Raw genomic sequence first — 24,933 nt, 5'->3', positions numbered from 1 at the left:
TTGTGAATGTCACACGCTGTAAGCAATTTAAAAAATGTATGAGCTTTAGAGAAAGGATTTTTTGTCTATCCTATGGGCAAAAAGAGCTTAATGAGTCTGACTACAATAAGAGAGAAAAAGTATGGTATCAGTTTGTTTTAATGAAGATGTATATACAGCACAGTATGTAAATCAAAGCAAAATGTCAGTTTCATATTCTTCGCTTCATTTTACTTACCATCCCTTCCTAATTCACTTATAAGTTCAGTATAAGACCAGAAAAGACATGAGAGAAGATTGAATATTAAAGAATATTTCTTGCAGCATTAATTGTTTGTCATTTTAATGGTGTTAGATTTTAGTAAGTGATGAGGTATAAACTAGTTAGCTTTATAACGTTCAAACATTGTTAGTTTTAAAAGACCACCCATTTAAAGTCTATGTTCTTTGATCATTTGCAGAACTCAGTCATTCCTTTATACTGATAATGTAACTGCCTGGTCTCCAGTGTCTTGTTCAGGGTACAAATACAATGTGCCCTGAAATGAGTCTGCTCCTTGAGGTGGCTGTGCGCTATTTTTATTATTCAGTCTTTCTGAAGGTTCTGGAGAATTCTCCCTCCATCTCGGACTTGCCTGCTGTTGAGACACTTCCCATATAGAAGGACATGGGGAAGTAAAATTCAGAGTGGATCCTGAGAGGTAGTTCTCTTGAAGACCCTCTTCTTGGAGGCACCTGTTTGAAAGCACTTCTTTTTCTTTGGAGTTTCGCCATTTCATCCTTCGGTTCTGAAACCAAATTTTCACCTGTTCCCAAGTTAATTGGAGGTTATTATTGTTTTCTTAAAACAATTTTACCTTAATCTCTTTTTTCTTGAAATCCCTTCAATTTTACACACTTCTCTCTGGGCCTGACTGAAGTCAAGTTCAACATAGCTCCAGTGAAATCAGCAAAGCTATGCCGACTAACACCAGCTGAGGATCCAGCCCATTATTATTAACAGTCAGACCAAACACTCCCCTCTACTTCCACCAGCATAGATGAGGTGAGGATTTGGCTCAGCAGACTGGAAAGAGGGCAGGTAGTGGCCAAGGAGACGACAACTTTCCACAGCATGGCTACAAGAGCTGTGGCTCTTACACCCACCGGAGCAGCTGAGCATGGCATGGCTGCAAGAACAACGTGGCTATTGACAGTGGGCTGCAGGCCAGAAGGCAGAGTGGTGGCACTGTAGGCTCCAGGGATCTCCTAGGATCCATGTGGCTCTCCTGTGGGTTTTGGGACAAAATCCTCTTCCCAGTCCTTAGATGGCAAATCCTGCCCCCAAAGGGTACAACTACAGATTGACACTCACAGTCTCTCCTGTGTTTTATATAGGAAAAACCTAGAGAGGAATGATTGACCATTATTTTTATTAAATTGTTTTTCTTTTAGTATTAGTAGTTACCTCCCTCTAAGTCCATTTCCTATTCCCCTGGGCTCAACTGAATATCCAAAAGGCAAAAGAATGTAGGAGGGAAATACCTGCAACATACAGTATTTGAATAGGTTTCAGAGTGGTAGCCATGAAAGTTTATGCCCAAATAAATTTGTAGTCTCTAAGGTGCCACAAGGACTCCTCGTTATTCTAGTATGTGAATACGCACTGTGAGGATTTTAGAAAGCTCACTGCAAAGCATGATTGTACACTGACAACATGAAAAGAAACAGTTTGTCCTATGGTGATTACTATTCTGCTTCAGCTAATAGACTGGAAAGGGTCTCAGTCTGTGCATTCTTTATTTTTTATGGCTGAAATGTTCAAGTTAAAAATTACAGTAATGTACAGTGCTCCACCACCATTCCCACCTTTACAGCCTATGAGTTATCTTCTCCCTCAAGTTTTAACTTATGCCCCTTATGCATGGGAAAAGCTCATTCTAAAAGTGTACAGCCACTATCTTAGCCTCCTTTGAATTCATCCTTAAGACTCATCTCTCCCAAGATGCCTTCAAAACCCTGCTTGCTGACTATGGCAAGGCAGGTGATGTGTTGGGACTGGTCCTCTTCTTATTCCCTTTCTCTCTCTCACTCCCCCATTCCTGCCACTTCCCCTCTCCCTCCCCATTACCTCCATGTAACTAACGAAATTGTGCCAATCACACAAGCTTATTTTCTTGTGTGTTCTATTCCTGTCCCCACCTTTCGTTTGTGTGTCTTTTAGACTGCGAGCTCTCCAGGGCAGGTACTATCACTTTAGCTACACTTGCAGAGACACCAATACACTGGGGTCTCAAACCTTAACGGCACCTCTGGGTACGATCCAACTATATGTGTATGACAAGAGTAACACTGTAGTGCTATTAAACACTGGGCCAAATCCTGAAGTCCTATTCTGGAACACATAATACTCTCATATGGAAAAACCCCTGGAAGGTGGCCAAGTAGGAGAGCTGGGAACCTCCAGTAAGGTCACCTCATAGAATTTTCATTCTAATGCTTCTCTCAGCCCCATAGGTCTCCCTCTGCCTGGAGCAAGGATCAGCTCTACAGGGAAGGTTGCTGCCTCCACTGTCCCATCTCCCTAAATGGCATGAGTACAGTAGCAGTTGCACTGCCATTAGCATAGCTCCCTGGTGGCTGCTCAGTAACAGGTGCAAAAACAGAGAAAACTAAAAGAGCTCTGAGCCTGGATTTCTGTGCAGACACCTAGAAGCAGAGCAGAAGACAGTGCCCTGCTCCCAGATCCTTGCGGAGCTTTGTGCATGTAGGGCCCAAAAATGGCCATCAGTTAGGGCAATAGGGCTAGGGGATGCTAGTGTTCAGAGGGGACTTTCCTCCACCTTTGTATGGAAATGGGGATATCAACTTCTGAATGCAGAGCAGTACAGGATGGGGACTCTCCTTTATTCATTCTTTACGCAGGGAAAACTACCATTGGCTTCACTGAGACTTTTGCCTAAGTAAGGACTATAAGACTGGTCCTGGGCTGTTTATATCCCCACCCCTCTCCAGCAAAGCTATTTTGAAGGTTTTTCTTTCAAAGACAGAAAGCTGTGAATTATTATTATTTATTACTTGTGAAACAGTAGCACCTAGGAGCCCTAAGTCATGGACTGACTTCCCATTGTGCTAAGTGTAGTACAATGTCTCCCAATCCTCCATACCTGTGTCTCTTTCAGACCCAGGTTAATGGCGAGTTTCTTTCTGTCTGTTTTGCTGATATACTTCTGTTTCTGAAACATCTTCTCCAAAGCTCTTCTCTGGTCTTCAGAAAAGACAGCTCTTCTTAAAATACCTCTCCGGGCTTTGGAGTTGGAGTCCTGGGTCAACAGAGGCAGAATGCTTTCCTCTCCTAGAGGAAATGGAAGATAGCATTACACTACGTATAACATATCCGAGGAATATTAAGCACTATGTTTTACACCACTATCATACTGGAGTCTCACTTTTGAGTTGTTGGTGTTACGAATGTGTCATGGTGATTCAGTCATGTTCCATAAGGGTCAGATTCTAGACTGGATGCAGCGATGTGGCTCTCATCAACTTCAGTAACACTGGGATCTAGATGTGTTATAGATGGCCAAGATTCTGCTCTTTGGAGTGATAAAAAGCATAACCAGATGAGTCTATGTAGGAGGTTGAATGTAGAGCTCTTTTTATTGTGAAATCCAGAAATGATCAGGGAGAAGGATCTACATTTTTCCTTACACAATATGATCAGGGTGAGCAAACTGCAGTGAGTTTTTCATGGGTGCTCATTCTGCCCCAGTATAAAATGCATAATGAGATAAGAATGGGGCTAAGTAAGCTATGCTATATATATAATGTAATGACAAGGCTTTCATAGTAGACTTTTCCATAGAAAATCATTGGCCATTCGCATCTTGATTATTATGGAAACTATAGATTGTTTATTAAAAGCTTTTTGGAGTACCTGAATTTATTCCATTCAGTCTCATTTCTAATCCTTTAACACCTTTCAGCAAGCTCTAGTATGGCAGTTTATTTTGGGCCCAGTCACACCCCTTTGATCTGTACTCTGAGGGGACCTTCTGCACATCCAACTCATGGAGCAGGGGCACTCACATCATCCCTCCACCAGCCCCAGAAAGATGATGAAAAAGTGATACAGCTCTAGGCTTTATTATGTGCCCTTTCCCCCATCTCCAAAGAAGGATCCATTTTCCATGGGAATCCACAAAGCAGCTGCTCGCTAGGAGTGTCCTGACAGTGCACCTCCAACAGCACCAAATTCCAGAGAGCAGGGCTTGCGGGAGGTACCAGAGGCCCACTAAATATGTGCTGAACCCAAATATTATATGTGGCTTTTGGGCAAGGACAAACATACTCCATAACCATTACCTACAGGAAAGCGCCTTCTTTGAGCAAGAAGCAGTTTCCACATCCACATAGCCTTAGACACCTGTGGACTTTCTGTGAGCCAGCAGTCATAGAGATGGTTTTGTTTTGAAATCACATTAGTTTTAGAACACAAAGGTACAATCCAAACATCTCAGATATAACCTTCTCTCTCACAGAAGCTTCAGAATGATTGCCTTCTTAGTATAGTGTCCTGATCATTCTCCCATTGAATTCACTGAAAAAAATCCTATGTAGAGATGATCAAAATAATTTCAAGTTTTGAAATTTTCCAACAAAAACTAAATTATTTGACAAAACGATTAATGAAAATGTATCCCTTTGACAATTTTTTAAAAAATTCCAGTGAAGTTTTTTAAAAAAAAACATGTCCCCATTGAAATGCTAGTCAAATTCAGCTGCAGCTTTCACTAACCACTAATTGGGGGTGTACTAATCTTTAACTTTAAAACATTATATATATAGATGTATGTGTGTGTTTTTGTAGACAGATATGCATGCACGCATACAGTTTAGTCTGAATAGAGTCCGAACATGTCCCCATTGTATATATCACAGTTTATTAGATATTTTTGTGATGTATATCTGAGTGGTTTTAAAATTAAATGTTAGTATATATGAAGTTACAGCTTGGAACAGCCACATATCAACTTTAAAACTGATATTTCAAACCACTCAGACACAAACATCAGAGTTTACTGGATACTTTTGTTATGTTTATGTATGTAATACGACATAATAGGATTCTGTTCAGACTCAAATATGCTGACTATGGCACACAAGCCCCAGAAAGCCATATCTGAGACTTCTGAAGAGGGCCAACCTATTCATGGAAAATTTCAACACAGTGCATAGAACCCTCTAAAACCCCATTCTGCTGCTGAGAGCTTCTTGGGGGCAAGAATACATGGCTGCAATAGGAGGGAAAGAGTTAAGTCTGGGCTGCAGTTTAAAAAAATAGCTGGAGTGGTAGTTCCTGACCAGTCCATACAGCCTCCATTGAAACAAGTGGAAGAGATATCTCCTCTCATCCTCACAATTGCCACAGGGGAGGAAGAAAATAATTTCTTAGCCAACAAGGCTGGTCCTCACCTCACCTCCCTTGCTGAGCTCCAAAATGGAATTGTCAGCCAAAAACAGGGTGTCAGATTATGTGACCCCTTTACAATTTTCCTTCCTTGATTATTGACCGGCAGTCACTCAGTTAAGAAGCGGCCACTAGAACACTGAGTTCATGCACCTACCTGCCATACCCAGGAAGCAGGTAGGTGACTGTTTTAATACCAATATTAGAATTATATAGTAGGGAAGAACCCACCCAGTTTGGGGAGAAACCTCTCTGACTTTGTATACCACAGTAATGGATGTAGTATAAATGCCCAGCTAAACAAAAATTAACAGTGAGCAGAACCATAGACAAGCACTAGTGAACAACGGAGCCAGCCACTTGGTCAAATTTTAAAGCTAACATTTTTGGGGAGGTGAATATTCTGATAAGAAGGTGGTCTAGGAATTTTGTTTTAACTGCTCTATATTAAACAATATAAAATACACCAAAACTGTACACATAAAAGCCAACCTCTGATCTTGTGAATGGAGTGAATACGCTAATCGTACAAGTGAAATCCACTGAGTGTACATTGTCTACTTTTCTGATACTTGGAGGCATGAGCTTACACACACAGCACAACAGTTATGTCAAAATGAGTTAAGCGAAGCAAGTCTGCAGTCTGTCCTGCTGAACAGACACTGAAAGGTTTAATACTGTGTTGACATAAATGCTAATATGGTACCAAATGTTTGGCATGGGTTTTTTTTGTTTTTTTGTTTTTTTTAAGTCTTTCCTTCGTATCCTAATATATGGTGATAAATGTCTTCTTAATCTGTGGAACAATCTTAATTTGCCTTCATGGCAGAGACCACCTTGAAGGAGCAAGTAAAAGCTTTAGTCATGGTTTCAATTTTTTCATTTGAATTCAATACATTCTAGTTAAATGGACAATTAATAGGTCACTTCCAAAATAGTAGTGTATCAGTCCTGGTTAATAAACAATCCCCACAGTTGATAATAGGCCCTATGTATTCAGCAAGTCCCTGTATACACTCAGCTCATCCACTAAATCCCTTTTCAGGTAGACAGGGTTATATGGGAAGATGAGCTAGAATGAGTCTATAAAAGTCAGTTTCATTCACTGCTTTATTTTTCAGTCAAGTGCTTTAAATGCTGTCCAGAAATTCTCTTGGAATGTGAGACAGGAGAAAAGACTGGCACATAGAGCATTGCTTTATGACCATACAAAAGGGCAACTGACCCTTGCCCAGGCCTTTTCAATGTGAAATGGTTCCTAAAGTTCATCTGCACAGTGAAAAATTGTGGTGAGGTCGCGTGTGGATGAGTAAAGTGAAAGTGGTGATTGGTCATGGTGCTGTCAACCATTGTGATGGAGCTGGGGCCATGTAAAACGCTCTGTGGGAAAGTGTCAACTCCCTAAAGAGGTGCTCAGAAACTTGCAGCTCATTAAACTGCCAGCATTTGCTGCCTCACTTGTCAGGAATCATTCGACTTAGCAACTGCCCTTCGGAAACATTCATAAAACACATACACATAGTCAGCAGTGGTTTGAATTCAACTATGATAAAAAAATATATGTTCCAGAATGCAGAAATTGCTATTTCCATTCGGACTAACACACAGTTCTGTGCTTTTTACTCAATTCTGAGGAACTAAAGTGTATCCTCTGCTTGTCTTCCTTAGTCATAAACATCAAAACTCTTTAATAAATAATCTTATATGATGCACAAACCTCAAAAATCAAGGGTAAATTTAGACTCTGATTAAGTGGTAATATAAAACAAAGCTTTCATCCCAAATGTATAATACTGGACCCAAATCATCTTCCACATGTCTTCCAGTTTTAACATTATAATCTAAAACAAAATTAAATGAATACAGGTGTTTGTCTGCTTTGAACAGAATGGCTGGGTTTTGAGGATTTTTTTAAATCAATCATAATTTATGCCAAGCAGACATTAATATGCAGTGTCCCTTTTATGATCTTTCCATTCTTTTCTTTTCCTGTTTGCAAATGCATATTGATACAGATTTTAAAAAGAGTTATTGAGTCTTAAAAGCAAACTTTTAAAACAAGGAAACGTTCCTCAGTTAGCTGTCTGGATGTCTCAATGCCATTAGAAATCTCTCACAATTGCTCAGTGTACTTAAGTTTAATAAATCTTTGGAAACCTTCTGAATAGGATTGCTGTGATTTTACTGAGGAATTAGCTGCTGCCATTGCATCACCAATTAGTTTTCCAGAACACATTAAATCCTGCTGCTTTGGTTTACAGAATAACTCAAGCATTACTGATGAAGCATAAAAACTTACTTGGAAAAGCAGTGGGGGATACAGGGTGCTGACAGGACCCACCGCAGCATGCTGAGTAGAATGGTGGGGCGCGGAGAAAAAAATGTTTGGAAAGAACTGCAAATAAAGCATAGATCTAATTGATTATCCATTAATCTTAAGTGATATTCACAACAACAATTTTCAAAAAGTCAGCATTTGAAGTCCTTGCCTCACAAACCCTGCTTCCTTTTCTTAAGCAGAGATTTTTTTACACAAAGGACAATCAGCCAAATAATCTTTAAGTAACTTAATCAAGGCTAGTTTTAACTCATTTATTGCTACAATTATGACATATTGAACCATCACAGTACATTTATCACAAGACTGCAATTCCGAGGATCCAATATTTATTTGTTTTATTGCCATACATCCTAACTAATATATCTGAAGACATTGGCCAAAATTCATAACTACTGTAAATCCATCTAAAAGTTATTTTATACAACCTTGCTAGGTAAAATGTACTGGGGAGGGATGCCTTTAAAAAAAAAAAAACAGAACTGACAGGCACTGCCTGACAATGAGTATCTTATTTATAGGTCAGGTTTTTTTTACTTTTACTCACATGGAGTAAGGAAATCAATAAACATGTCTCTATGAAAATGCCTGTAAAATGTAATAGGGATAAACCAACTAAGTTCTATAGAAATTATTCTAAAACTACAAGGCCTGATTCTTCCATTCTTCTGTTAAATAGTACCTCACTACACAAACAGTCCCATTTATTTGTAAGAACATGCAGAGAAAGATTCTATTAAATACAACTAAGAGGTGCAGAACTGGGCTCAGAGAATTGGACATCTCTATAGCGGTTTTTAAACCGGCCTACAGAATTCTGTGTTAATTTCTACAGAATGTCAAAAAAAAAAAAAAAAAGCACAATGGAAAAGATCATATTCTGTAGTAAATTCTATACGACATTTCCATTAGGATAATTTTTTTCTAAAACATATTCTTGATTATATTCACATTTTTGCCACACCAATGAACTATTAAAATGTGGTTTTCTTCTTTTTTTTCCTCCAAGTTGAAGGCAGACATGCTATAGTTGAAAAAATAATATATTTTCAAAGTTTGATATGCAATGTAACCACTGCATCAGTTGCCTGACTTATTGTGGGGGGGGAGGGAAATCCTCTTTGTGTTGTAATCTGTCAAAATCTCCAGTGTCACATCTGAATAAAAAATATTTTGTAATAAACTGCTTATTTTAAAAAGACTTTGAACAACACTTTTTTCTATACAGAACCAGTCAATAACCAGAACTAAAGATAGACAAATGCACTCATTTTGATCCATTAATCTGCCTCATTTAATATAATTTTTAAAAAATTTTTGGCATGATTTTAAAAATGAGCACTCAAAATTAGGCTCTTGAGTCCATATTCACACACCTTCATAAGTAGCTTGATTTTCAGACGTGCTGCGCACCTCCCATTGTAATCAAATATGGTCTTAGAAGCCTAACTTTAAGAAATTATTTAAATCTTGGCCTTTACATTAAATTTATCTTAACAGATGACAACCCTTATTGTAAATGTATTCTCTTTTGATTATACAGCAACAAGGATAATCATTCTTTTGTAGCTGCAACTGTTCATCAGCACTGTGGAATTCCAGGTGCAATATAAATAAATACACTAACATAACTGATTGCAAGCTGGTTGTCCAAACTGTCGGAATATGCTTTGGAGGCATTTACAAACAGACAGGATCATCAAACATAGAACTGTTTACCATCAAAAACAGTTATGGTAGGCAGTTTAAAGGACATAAAAAATATAAAGTCAAAACTTGCCCACGTTACTTATCCAAATAGTCCCATTGGCATCACAATGACCTTACAGTATAGGGCACCAATAGAACTACTGGGGCAAGTAAGATGGGCAGGATTTGGCACTAATTTCAGAATCACAGAAGACTGAGATGGAAAAGACCTATTAGATCATCTTGTCCATCTCCCTGAAAATGCAGGCCTATTCCTTCCAGTACATTTGCTAAAGTTTTGTCCACTGTAGTTTTCACAGTCCCAAGTGAGGGGATTTCACTGCTTTCCTTGGGAGACTATTTTACAGTCAAATAGGGAATACTCTCTAACAGCAAAACCTGTCAGTCAGCCTGAATTATCTATTTCTGAATCACAGTCTATTAGTCTTCACTATAACCCAAGCACCACACTTTCAAATATTTAATCTGTGGGCTGTTATGCCCTCCCCACCTTAGGCCACCCTATATCTATTTAATGTTTTTATCTTTATAATCATTCCCTCCTGTCCCCTGATCTTTTTTGTTGCTCATCTCTGAATTCCCTCCAATTTTTTAATATCTTCTTGAGAACATTGTGCCCAGAATGCCCTTGCAATATTATACTCTCGTCACCTGGATATATCACAATTGAATATACCATCACTTCAGAGGCGTGGGTAGCATATTCCTGCATACAGAGTTCTCTCCATTCACTAAACCTTTATGCTTCTATACATGACTTGTAAACATAAAAGGCCTGCTCCTTTTATGTCTATGTCCTTTTATGTCTATTGAAGTAAATGTTAAAATTCCCATTGACTTCAATGGGAGCAGCATCAGAAACTAAAACACAATCCAGCCTTATAAAACCTGAAATAACCTATGCAGTTGCATGAAAGCTGCAGACAGTATCTGAATCCACTGGGATTCTGCCATCATGCAAAAAGCAAAGATCTCTAAAGACCTGCTCTCAAGTCCAACAAAGTCAGTGGGAATCTTTCCTTTGACTTCAGTGATCTTTTGATCAGGCCCCAAAACTGCCTCTCTGTTGTATTTGTGATGATGCACCTAGAAATATGATGCAGATGACATCCTTCCACAGATCTCTGAAACAGGTGGCTTCTGGGGCTGTTTTTTTAGATTAATCTATTGCAGACCTTGTGGGATAAACAATGGTCCTGAGTTTCTTTAGATGTATAGCCGATCTACATGCAAATTCTTAGAGACACTGGGTCAGATTTTCAGGAGGTGTACATCGGTGTAGTTCTATTGAAATCAATGTGTGGGAACTACACAGATTTGCATCAACTCAGGCTCAGGTCCATTATGTAGATGTGTAGCACTCCCCAGGAGGACCGGGGGTCCGTAAAAACATGGATGGTTTATCTTGATTCAGACAAGTAAATTTTTTTTATGTATGACAGATATAGTAAATAGTTTTAATTTTATTAAACTTTTTTCAAGTACCATGTGTGAAACAGCATAACAGAATGGAAACTGTCTGCGCAAAAATGATGCAATACATATTGGTCAGGTTCATTTATTCCTGAATTTTATACAGCATGATTGTAACGGTAGGTATCATGTAAAACAAATATTGGATATAAGGATGGGGCAAATATTATATACATTTTATTTCCTTCTCATATACGAAATGGTAACTCAATTGCTATTTGTTGGTCAAGCAATTTCAACCAAACATTTTTTAGTCCTTACATAAGGCCGAAAACAGCTGCAATGTCGGTTGGCTGCTAGGAAACCTGGGGTTTTTTTGATAGCCAGAATTAAGCACATGGTAGCCATAAAACTGCTTATGTACAGACCCATCTGTGAATTAAACATTAACCTTGGGCCAATCCTGCAAATCCTTACTCCTGGGTCTACTCCTCACTCCCCCTAGCATTCCCATAGAATTAAATGGGACAATGTGTGGGACTAAGCAGCACTATACACAGGTGTATGGGTTGCAGGTTTGGTCACACAGATCATGAAACTCAAAAATCAGAATAAGGAATAAATTCCACTGCCCTGCTTACATATGAAAGAGCTCAAAAATTATTTTATGTGCTTTTTTCTTGAAAGTGACAGTACCTTGTCCTAAATCTCCCAAGAGTTAGTATTTGAAACAATGATAGATTCTTGTTATACTATAACAGGATGGTGAATACAAAATATAATTAATAATGCTTATTTATATTCAACTTTAGAAACCCAAAGCATTTTACAAACACTAAGCAATTAAGTATACTGTAGTATACTTGTACACTTCAACTGAATCCTAGCATTCAGCAAAGGGTAATACTTAGATATTATCTCAGACACTGACAGCCTAAAATGCTTTCCAAATCTGAAAACAAAATAGTTCTAAAACTGAAAATTCTGCCACACTAGAAACTCATGTCTATAATGCAGATAGAGGTCCCAAAACACAGTCCTTTCCATAGTCAACTTCCTAAGTACAGTTCACATGAAATGAGTTTAGATTAAATCATTATGAAATTCTAAAGTGACTTGTTTTCAAGGGGCTTCTGGGGTGGGGTATTTTTTTTAAAACTCTATCACTTTGAAACATGTTAGGAAGTATTCTAGGCCCTAATTCTAAAATTCGCAGTATATTCTACAATTCACATGCACCTATGTGGAACCCTATTTTTTTCAACTGCAGCACTGAGGCTCTCCTTTCTGCGTGATTGAAGACCCAGATAAACGTGTTTGAAAATATACCTTTCCAAAATATTAGACCTGAATAAATAATTCATCTGACAAATTTAGCCTCCTTTTCTGGCCATGGAGTAGATACTAAAAAAATGTGATTTCCTCGCATTTATTCATTCTTCAGAATAATTAAAACACATTTTCAATAAACAAAATTTAACTCTATAGCATAATCATGAACAGTTCTCTGCAAATATCTAATAGTGGATAGCCCAGGGGCATTGGTTAGTTGTGACTGGCCAAATAAGTCACATGGTGTTGTTTCTGTTCACAAATTGGATGAATGTTCAAGTCTAAGGAACCAGGGCTGCACACACCATGGTCACAGAGGGGAACAATCCTAAGACTTTTTCAGCACCAAAAGCACAAGCTTTCACCACTTGCCCTAAAGATGAAATTCCTGTCTGTGAGACAGTAACAGATTGCAGAGTTGCTGAGATCTGCCACCAGAGGGAGTCACAATCACATGTACTTAGCTAGCGTATTGTGCAAGGTCCACTCCTGGGGGAATTCTGCATCTAAAAATTAAAAATTCTGTGCCAACAAAAAATTCAGCGCATAATATTTTAAAATACTGAAAAATTCTGTGAATTTTATTTATCAAAATAACACTACATAATCACATCAGTTTCAATTATTTTGGTAATTTATTTCAAAATACCTGTCAGCAAGTATGTCTGTGACAATACAGACACACACACACAAATTCTCCCAGGAGTAGAAAGTTAAAGACAACGCAGTTCGTATTTCTCTGCCCCCTCCCCCCAAGAACCCAGCTGCAGGGCCTCCCTAGTTCAGATACCCACACCCCCTCTGGAGCCCAGCCACGGGGCACCCCCTTGTCCAGATACATGCACCCCCTTCCCTCAGAGCCCAGCCACAGGGCCCACCCAGCCCAGACAGCCGCCTCCTCCCCCTCCAGAGCTCAGCCATGCCCCCCCAGCCCAGACACCAGCCCCCCTTTGCCTTTCAGAGCCCAGGGATGCAGAGGGAGAAACAGCTTGATGCTGGGTCCCAGGCATGTGTGGAGTTTCCTGCATGCCACCGTCTCCTTCCGTCAGGGTGTGTGGGGAACTGCAGCTGCCAGGAACTCTCTAGCTTCCTCCCGCTCCCCACAGCAGTGTCTTCTATGTGTGAGCTGGGCTCTGCCAGGTCCAGCAGTGGCAGCCAGCAGCATTGCAGCCCATTTCTGTGCGGGAAAGGAAATTCTGCATGCACAACATTATTTTCTGCAAAATTCTGCATTGTGCAGTGGTGCAGAATTCCTACAGGAGTAAAGCTCTTCTGATGCATTTACTGTTGCAAATTTAAATTTGGGTTTCTGTGAATATTCACACATGCCTTTCTTTCCATGAACATTCATGTCAATAAAACTTGATGTTCAGACAGCAAACATAAAAGCAGTGCATGCGTGGCAGAAGTAGATCTATTTAAAAATGTGAGCAAATACCCATTGAAAGTATTTTGCAACTCCTTAAAAAAAACCACCAAAAAAGTATTTTAAAATCCTGCATAGAAAGTTAATGGAAATAATTGTGTTTTCATTTTTATGTTATTAGTTTTCAGCAGGGCTTTCAAAAATTAGCCAGTTAGACACTGTAAAAAACAAAACAAAACAAGATGCGTCACCCAATAGGGGTTGAAATATGCAAGTAGCAAGATGATCTTTCCCTTGCAGCCACAAAAATCAGACAGATGTTAAAGATACACCTAGGTGACAACATCTGAGACTCTTTCTTTTCTGTACGCGCCTTATCACTTTAGGGGTTTATGCATATTTCTCTATGTATCCTTTATCTTGGGGACCATCTACATGGCAAGAAGGGTGCACTGGAAGCATGCCATGTGGGCAGACTTTGGTCAATGGCATAGCTGGAATGGATTTCACATATGGGAACTAGAATCACTTCTGTGACAATATTAGGCACTCTGCAAATCTTAACACCACATGTAGACTGCAAAGCAATAGTAGAGCATATAGACTCATTGCCTAAACCATGCCACAAAACCAAACAGTCTCAGCAACCACTTCTAGCACACTAGGGACCAATCACGTCCATTAGAGAAGCTGTAATCAATGATAAAATAAAAAAATTAATTAAATTAAATTAAATAATATCATGAGGAAGGGTGGGGTTGCGGTACTAAGAAAACAATCCCTTATTTTTGAAATGCAATGTTGGCAATTCCTTTTACACAGCCTAAGCAGAAGAAAGGGGGATCTACATAGTGGTGGATCCATTGGCTTTGTCACCAGGCCCATCCTGCCCTAGTTTTTCTCCCACATGCTGCCTATGTATGGCTGTGTCAGGGCTCCCTGCTGCTTATCTATTGTCTTATTGTGACACTAGAGTTCTCAGTGGGAATCTTCCTCCTGCCCACTCCCCACCCACTCTCTCTCTCTCTCACACACACAGCCCCCCCCCCCCCCCACGTACAACATCAAAAGAATATCCTTCTCTGCGTAACTACTAAGGACACCGTAAGAGGCAAAACAACAGAATTCAGCCATAAATGGACTGACAGATTTTCCTTGTATTCTTCATAAAACGTCTTTGTTTAAAAAGAATTCCCTGAACCCCAGTGAAATTGGGGTTATGTGGTACAATTGATTAGAGAACTTGCCTTTTGCTGCTGCGGACCTTATTTAAAATCCTGCCTTGGGCTACAAATGAAAGTAAAGGATTCTTACCATGTGAAACTGAAATGGACCTGTTATTCTAGTCCTGGGTCTCTCTTGGTCAAAACTTGCCAATTTGGCTTAAAAATCATGAGATTTTAAAATTAATAAATATTGGATTCATTTTATTTGCCTTCTGTTTTTAAGCCTTTAAGGTTCACGTTTGCAAGCTTTTCACTGCAACCACAAGGGCTCGTATTTACACTTGTTAAAATGAAAACTGAGATTCTCATCATAATCTCATGAATTTGGGACCTGGGGCTTTAGAAAAGACACCAAATATCACAAGACTCATAATAAAATAGTGAGATCTGGCAACACTGTAAATGTTGTATAATAACCTAGATAGACCAACATAATTTGGTAATATACAGAAATAGGCATCCTGCTGATGAGAGAATCGTGGGAGTAAGGACTTCAGGATCAGGCCCTTTCCTATTTAAAATCCACTCTCCTACCCTAAGAAATAAGTGTCTGATGTTTAAAAAGCCTCCTGGTGTCTAATATACTGGAATATGTTTTCAGCCTTAAGGCTGTCAAGGGTTATTAGCACATAAGTGTCACTCAGAACAGTTAAAGCAATCGTTAGCTTGCAGAGCTGAGTTCTCCAAGGAAAATTTTCTGAGGGCCACATTTGGCAAGCAACGCATGCACATAACCCCCACTGAAATCAATGGGAGTTTTTCACACAAAGAATCATGGCATGATATAGCCATCATTTTGCACTCAGGAATTTCAGTAACTTGCATGATCAGAGTAAATTTTTTCCTTTTTCATTCTTCAGTTTCTTCATACATAAGCATATGCCTTGAGGTTCCTGTTTCAGAAGCATAGCATTGTGCAATATAAAATCCATGTTACAATAACTGATTTCACTAAATTTAGTGAAATGACTAACTCCATCGTTTCCCCATAAGAACCTGTTTTTTCTCCTACAGACCCAGATCCTTGGCCCTGCTAATGCTGCTTTCTGCTCCTCCAGCAGTGCTTAAACCCTGCTTAAAGGACCAGGTCCAATGCCAATTGTTTCCTCAGACTACAAAGCAGAAGACATGGCTGTGGGGAAAGGGGCATGATCAGACCATCCCTATGATCTGATGATCTCTGCTGCAATGGGCCCTGGGGGCTGTAGCTAAACAGCATAATTAGGCTAGCCTGGCAGCCCCCGCATAGGGGGAAATCAAAGGTAGCATAAAGCGACCTTTGCACCCACTCTACTGCATTATGCTGGGTACCTAAAGACCTGCGCCTAGGAACTGGCCCACCAACCGCGAAGGGAGCAAGAAGAGGTCCTGAATCATGTGAAAATTAAATTTATATGTACCTAGTCACCACAGAATCCTTTGCATCTCCAGAGAGAATCATGGTTGCAATACTGTGAGAGTCCCTAACTCTTATAGCAGGGAGTCTACATTACCTAGTGAGAATCTAGAGAGTTCTGATAGTTAAAAGCAATTGATTCTTTTCTTCTTTTAATTTCAATGAAAGCTACAGAGTTACATGTCACCTGAGGACACATTCTGATTGTCAGCCAGTTTGGAAGAAATAATTAATAATGCCTTTATTAGTGTAAATCATAAAAAATGGGTATGGGCTGAAAAATCATTTAATTTCAGTAAAACGTATTTACCAATTGTTAGATTCTAGAAGGCGTGAAATGTCAATTTGCCACAAGCTTGCTATATGACCTTGAGCAAGTCACTGTCTCTGTGCCTCAGTTCTCCATCTGTGAAACGGTGGTGCTGGCACTTCCCTATCTTATAAGGGTGTTGTGAAGATAACTGCATTAAAGACTGAGGTACTCAGATACTATGATAATAGAATCCTGTAAGTATTTTAGCTAGATTTGTGTTAGTATGTGTCTGATTTATTTTATACTTACACATGTAAATATATATTCATGTATATATTTTACTTTAAGCAAAAAATCAATGTGTTCAATATACCAGCAAAGTTTGTAATGCAAGCATGTCCACTGTTTTATTTTATTTATTTCCTTGCAATATATATATCAGGTGTGCTTATCATTACTTTAGGCACATTACAAAATGTAAATGCAAAGGGCCCGATTTTGGTTACATTTACCCTAGTGAAAATTCATTGGCTCCAATGGATTTGCTGTCATTTTGCACCGTGCAGATTACTTGAGAAGTACACAGCTTTATAGAGACTGATTTTCACAACTGTTGAGCAACTGCAATGTTCACTGAAATTAATATAAGCTGTGGTCACTTGGCCCTTCTGGAAATCAGGCCATAAGAAAACCTGCCAAAGAGACCTCCTAAAAGCCTTCCCATCCCCCAAACAAACTACATCCCATCAGCCCCTAAAGTGACTCTCTCACTCCAAAAAATGCTTGGGAAAACAAATGAGTGCTGCAGTAATCTAAAGGGAACCACACACAGGCGCTGGTGGACTAGAGGCAGAAGCAAATTCCAGAGCCAAGGAACACCTGCTCTTACCAGCCCCCTCCCATTTAAAGCAGGACTGTTAGGCTGATCAGAAGAACCAGGATCTTAAACTTCACCCCCATAGTAACGGATAGCGCACAGCTATAAAGTGCTCCACTGGGTAAAACACTGCCTAATAAGCATGCCACTGGGTTCTACAACAGCTGTAATTTGTAATGGTTAGATGGTATAGCCCAGGCGTGGGCAAACTTTTTAGCCCGAGGGCCACATCTGGGTATGGAAATTGTATGGCAGGCCATGAATGTTCATGAAATTGGGGGTTGGGAGGGAGTGAGGGCTTGGGCTGGGGGTGGGAGTTCTGGGATGGGGATGAGGGGTTGGGGGTGCAAGAGGGTACTCTGGGCTGGGACCGAGGGGTTCGGAGGGCAGTAGGGGAATCAGGGCTGGGGCAGAGGGTTGGGGCGCAGGAGGACGTCAGGGGTGCAGGCTCCGGCTGGGTGTTTACCTCAAGCAGCTCCCAGAAGCAGCGGAATGTCCCCCCTCTGGCTCCTATGTGGAGGCGCAGCCAGGAGGCTCTGCATGGTGCCCCATCTGCAGGCCCCACCCTTGCAGCTCCCATTGGCCGCAGTGGCTAGCCAATGGGAGCTGCGGGGGCAGTGTGTAGAGTCCCCTGGCTGCCCCTACACATAGGAGGCAGAGGGGGAACATGCCACTGCTTCCAGGAACTGCGCAGAGCCCAGCATGCACAGAGTGGGGCAAGTCCCCAACCCTGCTCCCCAGCTGGAGCTCTAGGGCCAGATTAAAACATCTGAAGGGCCGGATGCGGCACCCCGGACCGTAGTTTGCTCACCCCTGGTATAGCCCCATGTAGCACGCACTGCAGTAATTCAGCATTTAAAAGAGATGGCATGATTCTTCATTGCCTTGCATTTTGTGCTGCCATTTAGACTTGGGAGTGCAAAGTGGACGTCAATTTTAACCGGATCAAAAGGGTAGCATTTTATACACGTTTAATGGCTACACAAAGCAGTGGAGCATAAGGATCAAGCCCATAGTATACAAATTAGAACAAATTCTATCCTCTGATGTTCCAGAATAAGGTGTAAGAAACCCAGCAGTAGGTGGTTATAGGATAACCTACCTCCAGGGAACCTTCCCTCATAACTCCCAGTAGTTAATGGCTGGCTTATGCCCTGACAAATAAAGGTTTATATGCCTCAAAAATCCCTCTTTATTATTTTAATATGTACTGTGATAACTTGAGATACTCTTGTTATTAATATAAATGTCTAAACCTTTTTTAAATTCTACTAACTACAAGGTCACAACTATATCATGTGATAATGAGTTCCACAGACTAATTAGGCCTGTAATTCCAGAATTAATGTCCATAGGTGTTTAAGCAGTCAGATGCAACAGTTAAAATATTTTTTCTTTACTAGTTGTGGAGCAAGAGATCCTCAGCTGGTATAAATTGACGTAACTCCATTTAAATCAATGGAGCTACAACCAACTTACACCAGTTGAGGATCCCATTGTGTTTGCCTGTATGGTTTAACTTTTATATAGTTTACTATTTGCACATGGTGGTAATAATTAAAAACCAAAATAATTTAAAATAAGCTTAAAATTCTATAACTCGGTTGTACAACTAAATAATCAATATAGCAAAGGAAAGCATTGATTTTAACCCCTTCAATAGCCTCATAGCCAGCAAAGGGATGTCTCTTTGAACACTGTTCATTGTGTGACATATCTCATAGCATGATGCTTTGTGGATGACTGTTCGTCATCCAGCTTTTCACTGGAGACATTTTGGCACTATTATTAAAGTACACATGGGGCTAAAAATATGGAACTATAAATGTAGACCCTTTGTAACTCACAACAGGAATGAAAAGGCACACGATAAAGCACCGCTGACAGAGAGTCACAATGGCTGAGGCAGGCAATGACCGAGCTCTAATGCAATCAGATGTTGCCATGGCCAGATGTCACAGATAAAGGGTGTCATCCTGCGTCCCTTGCAGGCATTGATGGGAGTTTTAAGGTTCAAACAGAAACCAGGATTTGGGTTCTTACATGGTGTTAAAAGATTTTATAAATCAAGCCCATTTGTTAAAAAAAAAAAAAAAAAAAAAAAAAAAATTTACAGAAGTTGTAGATTCTTGTTATTTTCAGAACTGTAGCAAAGGTTCAGTTCATTCAGATTTTCAGTTCCCACACTGATTGTGCATTCTTTGCTCCCCTAATACTCCCATTAACCTCACTGGAAGTTTTGGACACATAAGCAATACAGGATGAATACAATATTTATGACACATTTCAGTTCCCCTTCATTGAAAAGTATACTTTTTTCCTTTTAAATACAACTGAATGCTAAGAAATTCTTCTACAGTAACTAGCTCAAAGTATACATAAAGCTAGAAGAGCTCAATTTGCTTTGTCATGATCATTCATTTTAGTTAAGACTTGGGCCAAGATTTTCATCAGTACCAACCGGTTTTGAGTGCTGAACTTGAGACAACCTAAAGGGGTCTGATTTTCATAGGATGGATAGATGCCCAGCACTTTCAGAAAATCAGGCCCTTTGGAAGTGGCCTCGCATTGCATATCCAAAAACATAAAATCAGTGGTCACTTTGAAAATTTTGACCTCTGAGAATTATCCTACTGGGATATATAGTAACGCTTCCATGCACATTTACTATGTGAAGAAAATTCTTATAATAAACATTGTGACATTATCCAAGCGTATAGCTTTTTAAATGGAAAGAAGTAAGTATCCCTAGATACCACCTAAGAATCAAGTCAAAAAGAATAGTATAAATCGTCTAGTTAAAACACCTTTATTTTGCCCCAGTCCTACCGTCCTTACTCTGACGAAACTCTTGTCCTTCTTACTGTTGCAAACAAGAAAAATAACATGAGGGCCCAATCCTGGCACCTTTACTCACAAATATAGCCCTTAATCAAGAGAGTAGTTCCATTTGGATTAGTATAATGAGAAAAGACTCCTTGCTTGAATATGGGCTATAGAATCCAGCAGTAAAGGCCAGTTTCTGAACTAATTTTCAACCATTAAAGTTCAGGGCACCCCCTACAAGGCAACAGCTTCTGCATTTACACTGGTAACTGAGATCAGAATCTGTCCATATAATGTTTATGGCTTTTATAAAACTTTACTGGGAATTTTGCCTGAGTAAATAAGGAAGGATTGGACCCAGCATTCCTTGTTTCAAGTAATAAGGGACTGATCCTTCAACCCAAGGTTCCTAATGAAATCAATGGAAACTTTGAGCTCAAGAGAAACTCGGATCAGGTCCATTGACACTTGGAGAGTCTGACCCTGCAACTCTTTACTCAACTGAGTATCCAGAACTCATATCCCAATGGCCTGCTGGCTAGAGTAAGAACTAATCATGCAAGTATTTGCAAGATTGGGCACACAGTAACTTCCACCTAGTTTCTAGTAACTAGGAATAGTGATGAGATGATCTTTGGGGAATCTGCCTTCTTCACTGGCATTTTTGAAATAAATAAATTCTTTTCCTTTTTTTAATATAAACAACATTTACTCAAAATTGGGTGAAATGTGCATCCTTTCCCATTTCCTCAACTGCTTTTAACTGAGTTAGTATAAAGTAAGTTAAAATAGTTTTTAATGTTTTGATTATTTGAAAATTTAAAACATGCACCTACCTAGCCCAATCCTGCTAATTTCTTTGAGTAGACTCATTGAAGTCAATGGAACTACAAGTAGGAGCTACTTGCAGGATTTCATTTAAAATAAAATAAAATAAAATATAGTTTGGAGCATTTAAAAAGAATATACCCTGTTTTCATTTTTGGTTTTAATACACACCTTTTGCAGTGGTAGTTTAAGGTTGTACTCCAAGTAATATTTTTGTTTGTTTGTTTACTTTGATTTTAAATACATATGTTTTTTTCTATTTAAATATAATCCAAGACTTTGAAAATATTATATTGGTCTAGAATAAGTAGGTATGTTCTAGTGGGAATTTTAATTGATATACATTTAATTCATTATCCAGTTTTAATGAATTAATTTCTAATCCAGTTTTGAACACTTCCATAACTAGACAAGGTATCTATTTCTCAAACCTATTTTTTTAAATTTCTTACAACAAAATGTACATGAAAAGTAACATATTAAAGAAGCATAATTTGTCTGGAAAAGCTTTGTATGGTTCAAACTTGCAGTGCAATTAAACCTGGGCCTAATAAATAAAAAACTGTGATTGCCAAATAGTACAGCAAAACTTTGTGTGGTTCAGATTACTGCCAAGTAGCATTACCAGTTTAAGTGACAAATCTTTCAGTATCTCTATAGTCTAATAAAGCCCTGGCTTTTATTTTAACATACAAGTGACTATAGTATTAGACATATTTTGCAAACTTCTAATAAAGTTTTTGTGGTGAATTTTGCCTCTAGTACTTCAAGAAAATTGTAGCTATGTCTCAATTCAATTTCTTTTTGCTACAAAAGGCCCAATCTTGCATCCTTTGTTGTACCTATTAAGTTCCACAGGATTTTGGGGGTGTCCAAGGACATTAGTATCCAGACTTATCATTACCTAAGAATCTGATCTTTCTTGTATTTCCTAAACTCAGAAGGATTTCTGGTCTATCATGTGTTTGTTCATGGTTAAGCCTCTGATATCATTTCAGATTGCGATCATTTAGCAGCACTGAAAGATCAAGGACTAAGGAAGATTTAAAGTCCTTATTACAGTGTCAAAAATTGTTAAACATTTTGCTGTGGTTATTAATCCACAGGCATACAGGACAGTAACCTTGTTTTAATCAGATGTTATACGAGGAAATGGGTCAAATATGACAGATTAATGTTTACTGGTCATTCTGTACTACCCTCTTGAACAAAGAGAAAGACCACAACAGACTTTCTTTCATAACCCTGCCATTCAGAACTGATTTAAAGAACACTTCGGTCTTGCACAGAGGGAAATTTTCCTTAAGAAGATTTAAAACCCTTTACAGTTGTATATTAGGTCATAGAACAGCAGATTCAACCTTTTACTTCGGACTCAAGGCTCTATTTTTAATCCATCCTGGTAGTCAGTGCTGCAGTGAAATCAATATCCAAACTCCCATTGAGATTTCAGTGGGAGCAGAAGCAGCCAAATGAATAGTTCTCAATTTTCATAGCATCAATCCTGATTTCCCCAGAGGTGTTTGAAAACACTAAAAATATTAATAGAAGAAAAAAATATTTAAAATAACTTCACTGATATAGCCACTCTGGTTTTAAGACAGTAGTTTTTGTGGGGAAGCATAATTTTTATAAACAGTACTTGAATATCTATCACCCCCTCTATATAATCCATATTGATAGTAATTTGGGGGCAGAAACAACAATTACTTTTATTCAGGCAATAGGACTCTGCACAAGGAATACTATTTATTTAGATATTTCTAAGGGAAGGAGGGGGAAAATTTACTGCAATCCATTATTGATTTTCCAAATGGTGCAAAAAATTGCTTTTTAAAATGCAGTTGCACTTCTTTGAACTGTATCACTTTATTTACCAGTACTTCGGAACTGGCCAACCACACTCCGCAAACGCTTCTCTCAAGGTGTTTGCCACATAAGTAAATCACCAGTCATCAACATCAGCAGCTAAATGGAAGACAAGGCTGGGCAATTACACAGCTGGGCACAAGGGTCGGGGGCTTGAACTGAGCAATTTAAAAACGTTAAAAAGCAAAGAGTATTGTGCGCGGGGAAGGGGCGGGCAATGAAAGGGCGAAACCTCCGCGGGGACATCCCAGCCCCATGCTTTCAGGCTCTGGACCGGGCCGGAGTCTAGCGGGGTCTCCAACCGATGAATGACTCCGGCCGGCAGGGAATCCGCCCCGCTGCCCGGGGCCCTGGCGCTGCGGGGCGAGCTCCCAGGGGGAAGTTTTGCCGGCGCTGTCGGGGGCCGGGCGGGGCGAGGGGAGCGCGCTCACCTGTGGCTGCAGGAGGGAAGATGCCGGCTCTGTCCGGGGCCCGCGCTGGCAGCCCGCCGCTGGCCACGGCGGAGAGGTGAAGGCGGGGACAAGCCCATCGGGCCGGCCCGGGCCCCCCCGCGGGGCTGGCTGGTTCCGCCGCCGGGCACAGCGTGAGCGGGCCGGGGAGGGGCCGGGCGAGGCTCGGTGGGGCCGCCCGCAGCAAGTTCTCGATCAGGAAACTTTTGCCCAGGTTGCCGGAGCCCGGCGGCGCCGGTAGGTCGAGCAGCGCCGAGGAGCCCGCGACGCCCCAGCCCAGGGCGGTGGGCAGCATCGCGGGGCTGCGCCGGCCGCGCCTGGCCCGGCACCCGGGGCCCGATCCGGCCGCCGCGCGGCCCCTGGGCTGAGGAGCCGGGGCCGGGGGCCGGCATGGGCCGGGGGCCGCTCTGAGGAGGCGGGGGCAGGTGGAGCAGAGCAGGGGCGGGAAGGTGTGTCCGCGCGCAGCCGGCGTGTCGGCGGCGCGGCGGCAGGAGGGACGCGGCCCACAATAAAGGGCGGCCCGAGCCCCCGGGGCGGGGAGGGGAGAAGCCAGGGGGTCCCCGTCCAGCCCCTCCACGGGCCCTCGCGCGGGGCGGGAGCGGGGCCGCTGGCACTAGCGCGCAGGGCAACCCCGCCTCGCCCACCCCAGGCAGAGCCCGCCGCGCCTCGTGGGACCGCGCCGAACTGCTGGGGCTTCCCCCGAGAGCTGAACTCCCGCTGCCGCCCCTCAGGCCCTCCTCTGGGAGTGGCGGCAGCAGCGCTCCCCGCTTGGGGGAAATGGTCCCGCGGGGCGTGGGCAGCGACGTGTCAAAGTCCAGGCAACACCAATCGGGTTCCGAAACTGGCTCAAACCCGTTATGGAGCAAAGGCTGGGGGAGCTACAGGGCACGGGTCATACTCGCCCTAGCTCCTTGGCAAACTTGTTTTTACAAGAACATGAGGGGAATTTCACTGTTTTATATCAAGACCCAGTAGATGTAATCACTTCCCATCCTCAGTGTCTTGATATTTTAAAACCTGGGCCAAATCTTCACCTCACTTAATCCAGAGTACCTCCAAGGGAACTACTCCTGGTGTCTACCTCTGTAGCTGAGATGGGCATTGGGACACTGCTGTTTGTATCATTATGGAAAGATGCCTCTGTTACTAGTTGAGAAATGGATGATCTATAAGGAACAAAGAAGTGAGCTTGCTTCAATCTCATGATCCCACAAACTAAGGTATATTAGGTTCTCTCCTTCTGGGCATTTATATTTGCTTGGTACAACTAGTTTATTTTTTAAACATTTGTATCAATAAACCTAATAAAATCAACACTACATTAGTAATAATCCTCAGCGATCTGAAGATGCTTTCTAGGGTTATGAAAATATTTTGGTACAAAGACTGAATTTGTCTGATTCCCATTGTTTGAAGGTATATAAAAGAAAACTTGGCAACAATCCTACAATAATTTCTTAGTTAAAAGATATAAAGAGAGCCAAAAAGCAATCTGTTACCAAGATTAATAAAGTGGAATGAAGGGGATCAACAAACTCATATGAACTCTTTTACTTCAAGCAACAGCAAAATATATCTCCTATTATAGTCCTTCCTTGTAAGCTCCTCCAGATAAGGACTGT

The 24,933-nt window shown here is 40.7% G+C and overlaps 1 protein-coding gene across 1 annotated transcript; it reads right to left on the bottom strand.

Annotated features, from left to right (window-relative positions):
- Positions 1-120: 120 nt before the first annotated feature.
- Positions 121-23,635, bottom strand: DBX2 (developing brain homeobox 2). The gene is made up of 4 exons (XM_007064001.3): positions 23,294-23,635; positions 7,728-7,823; positions 3,126-3,313; positions 121-785 (listed from the first exon to the last, which is right to left on the bottom strand). Exons 1-4 carry the CDS (start codon positions 23,604-23,606, stop codon positions 456-458), a joined length of 927 nt encoding a protein of 308 aa, XP_007064063.2. The 5' UTR covers positions 23,607-23,635; the 3' UTR covers positions 121-455.
- Between the last annotated feature and the right edge of the window lie 1,298 nt (positions 23,636-24,933).

Source organism: Chelonia mydas, chromosome 1 (genome assembly GCF_015237465.2).
Source record: "Chelonia mydas isolate rCheMyd1 chromosome 1, rCheMyd1.pri.v2, whole genome shotgun sequence".
NCBI lineage: Eukaryota > Metazoa > Chordata > Testudines > Cheloniidae > Chelonia > Chelonia mydas.
The sequence above is the reverse complement of the archived record's forward strand: the minus strand, read 5'-3'. Positions and strand labels throughout refer to the sequence as shown.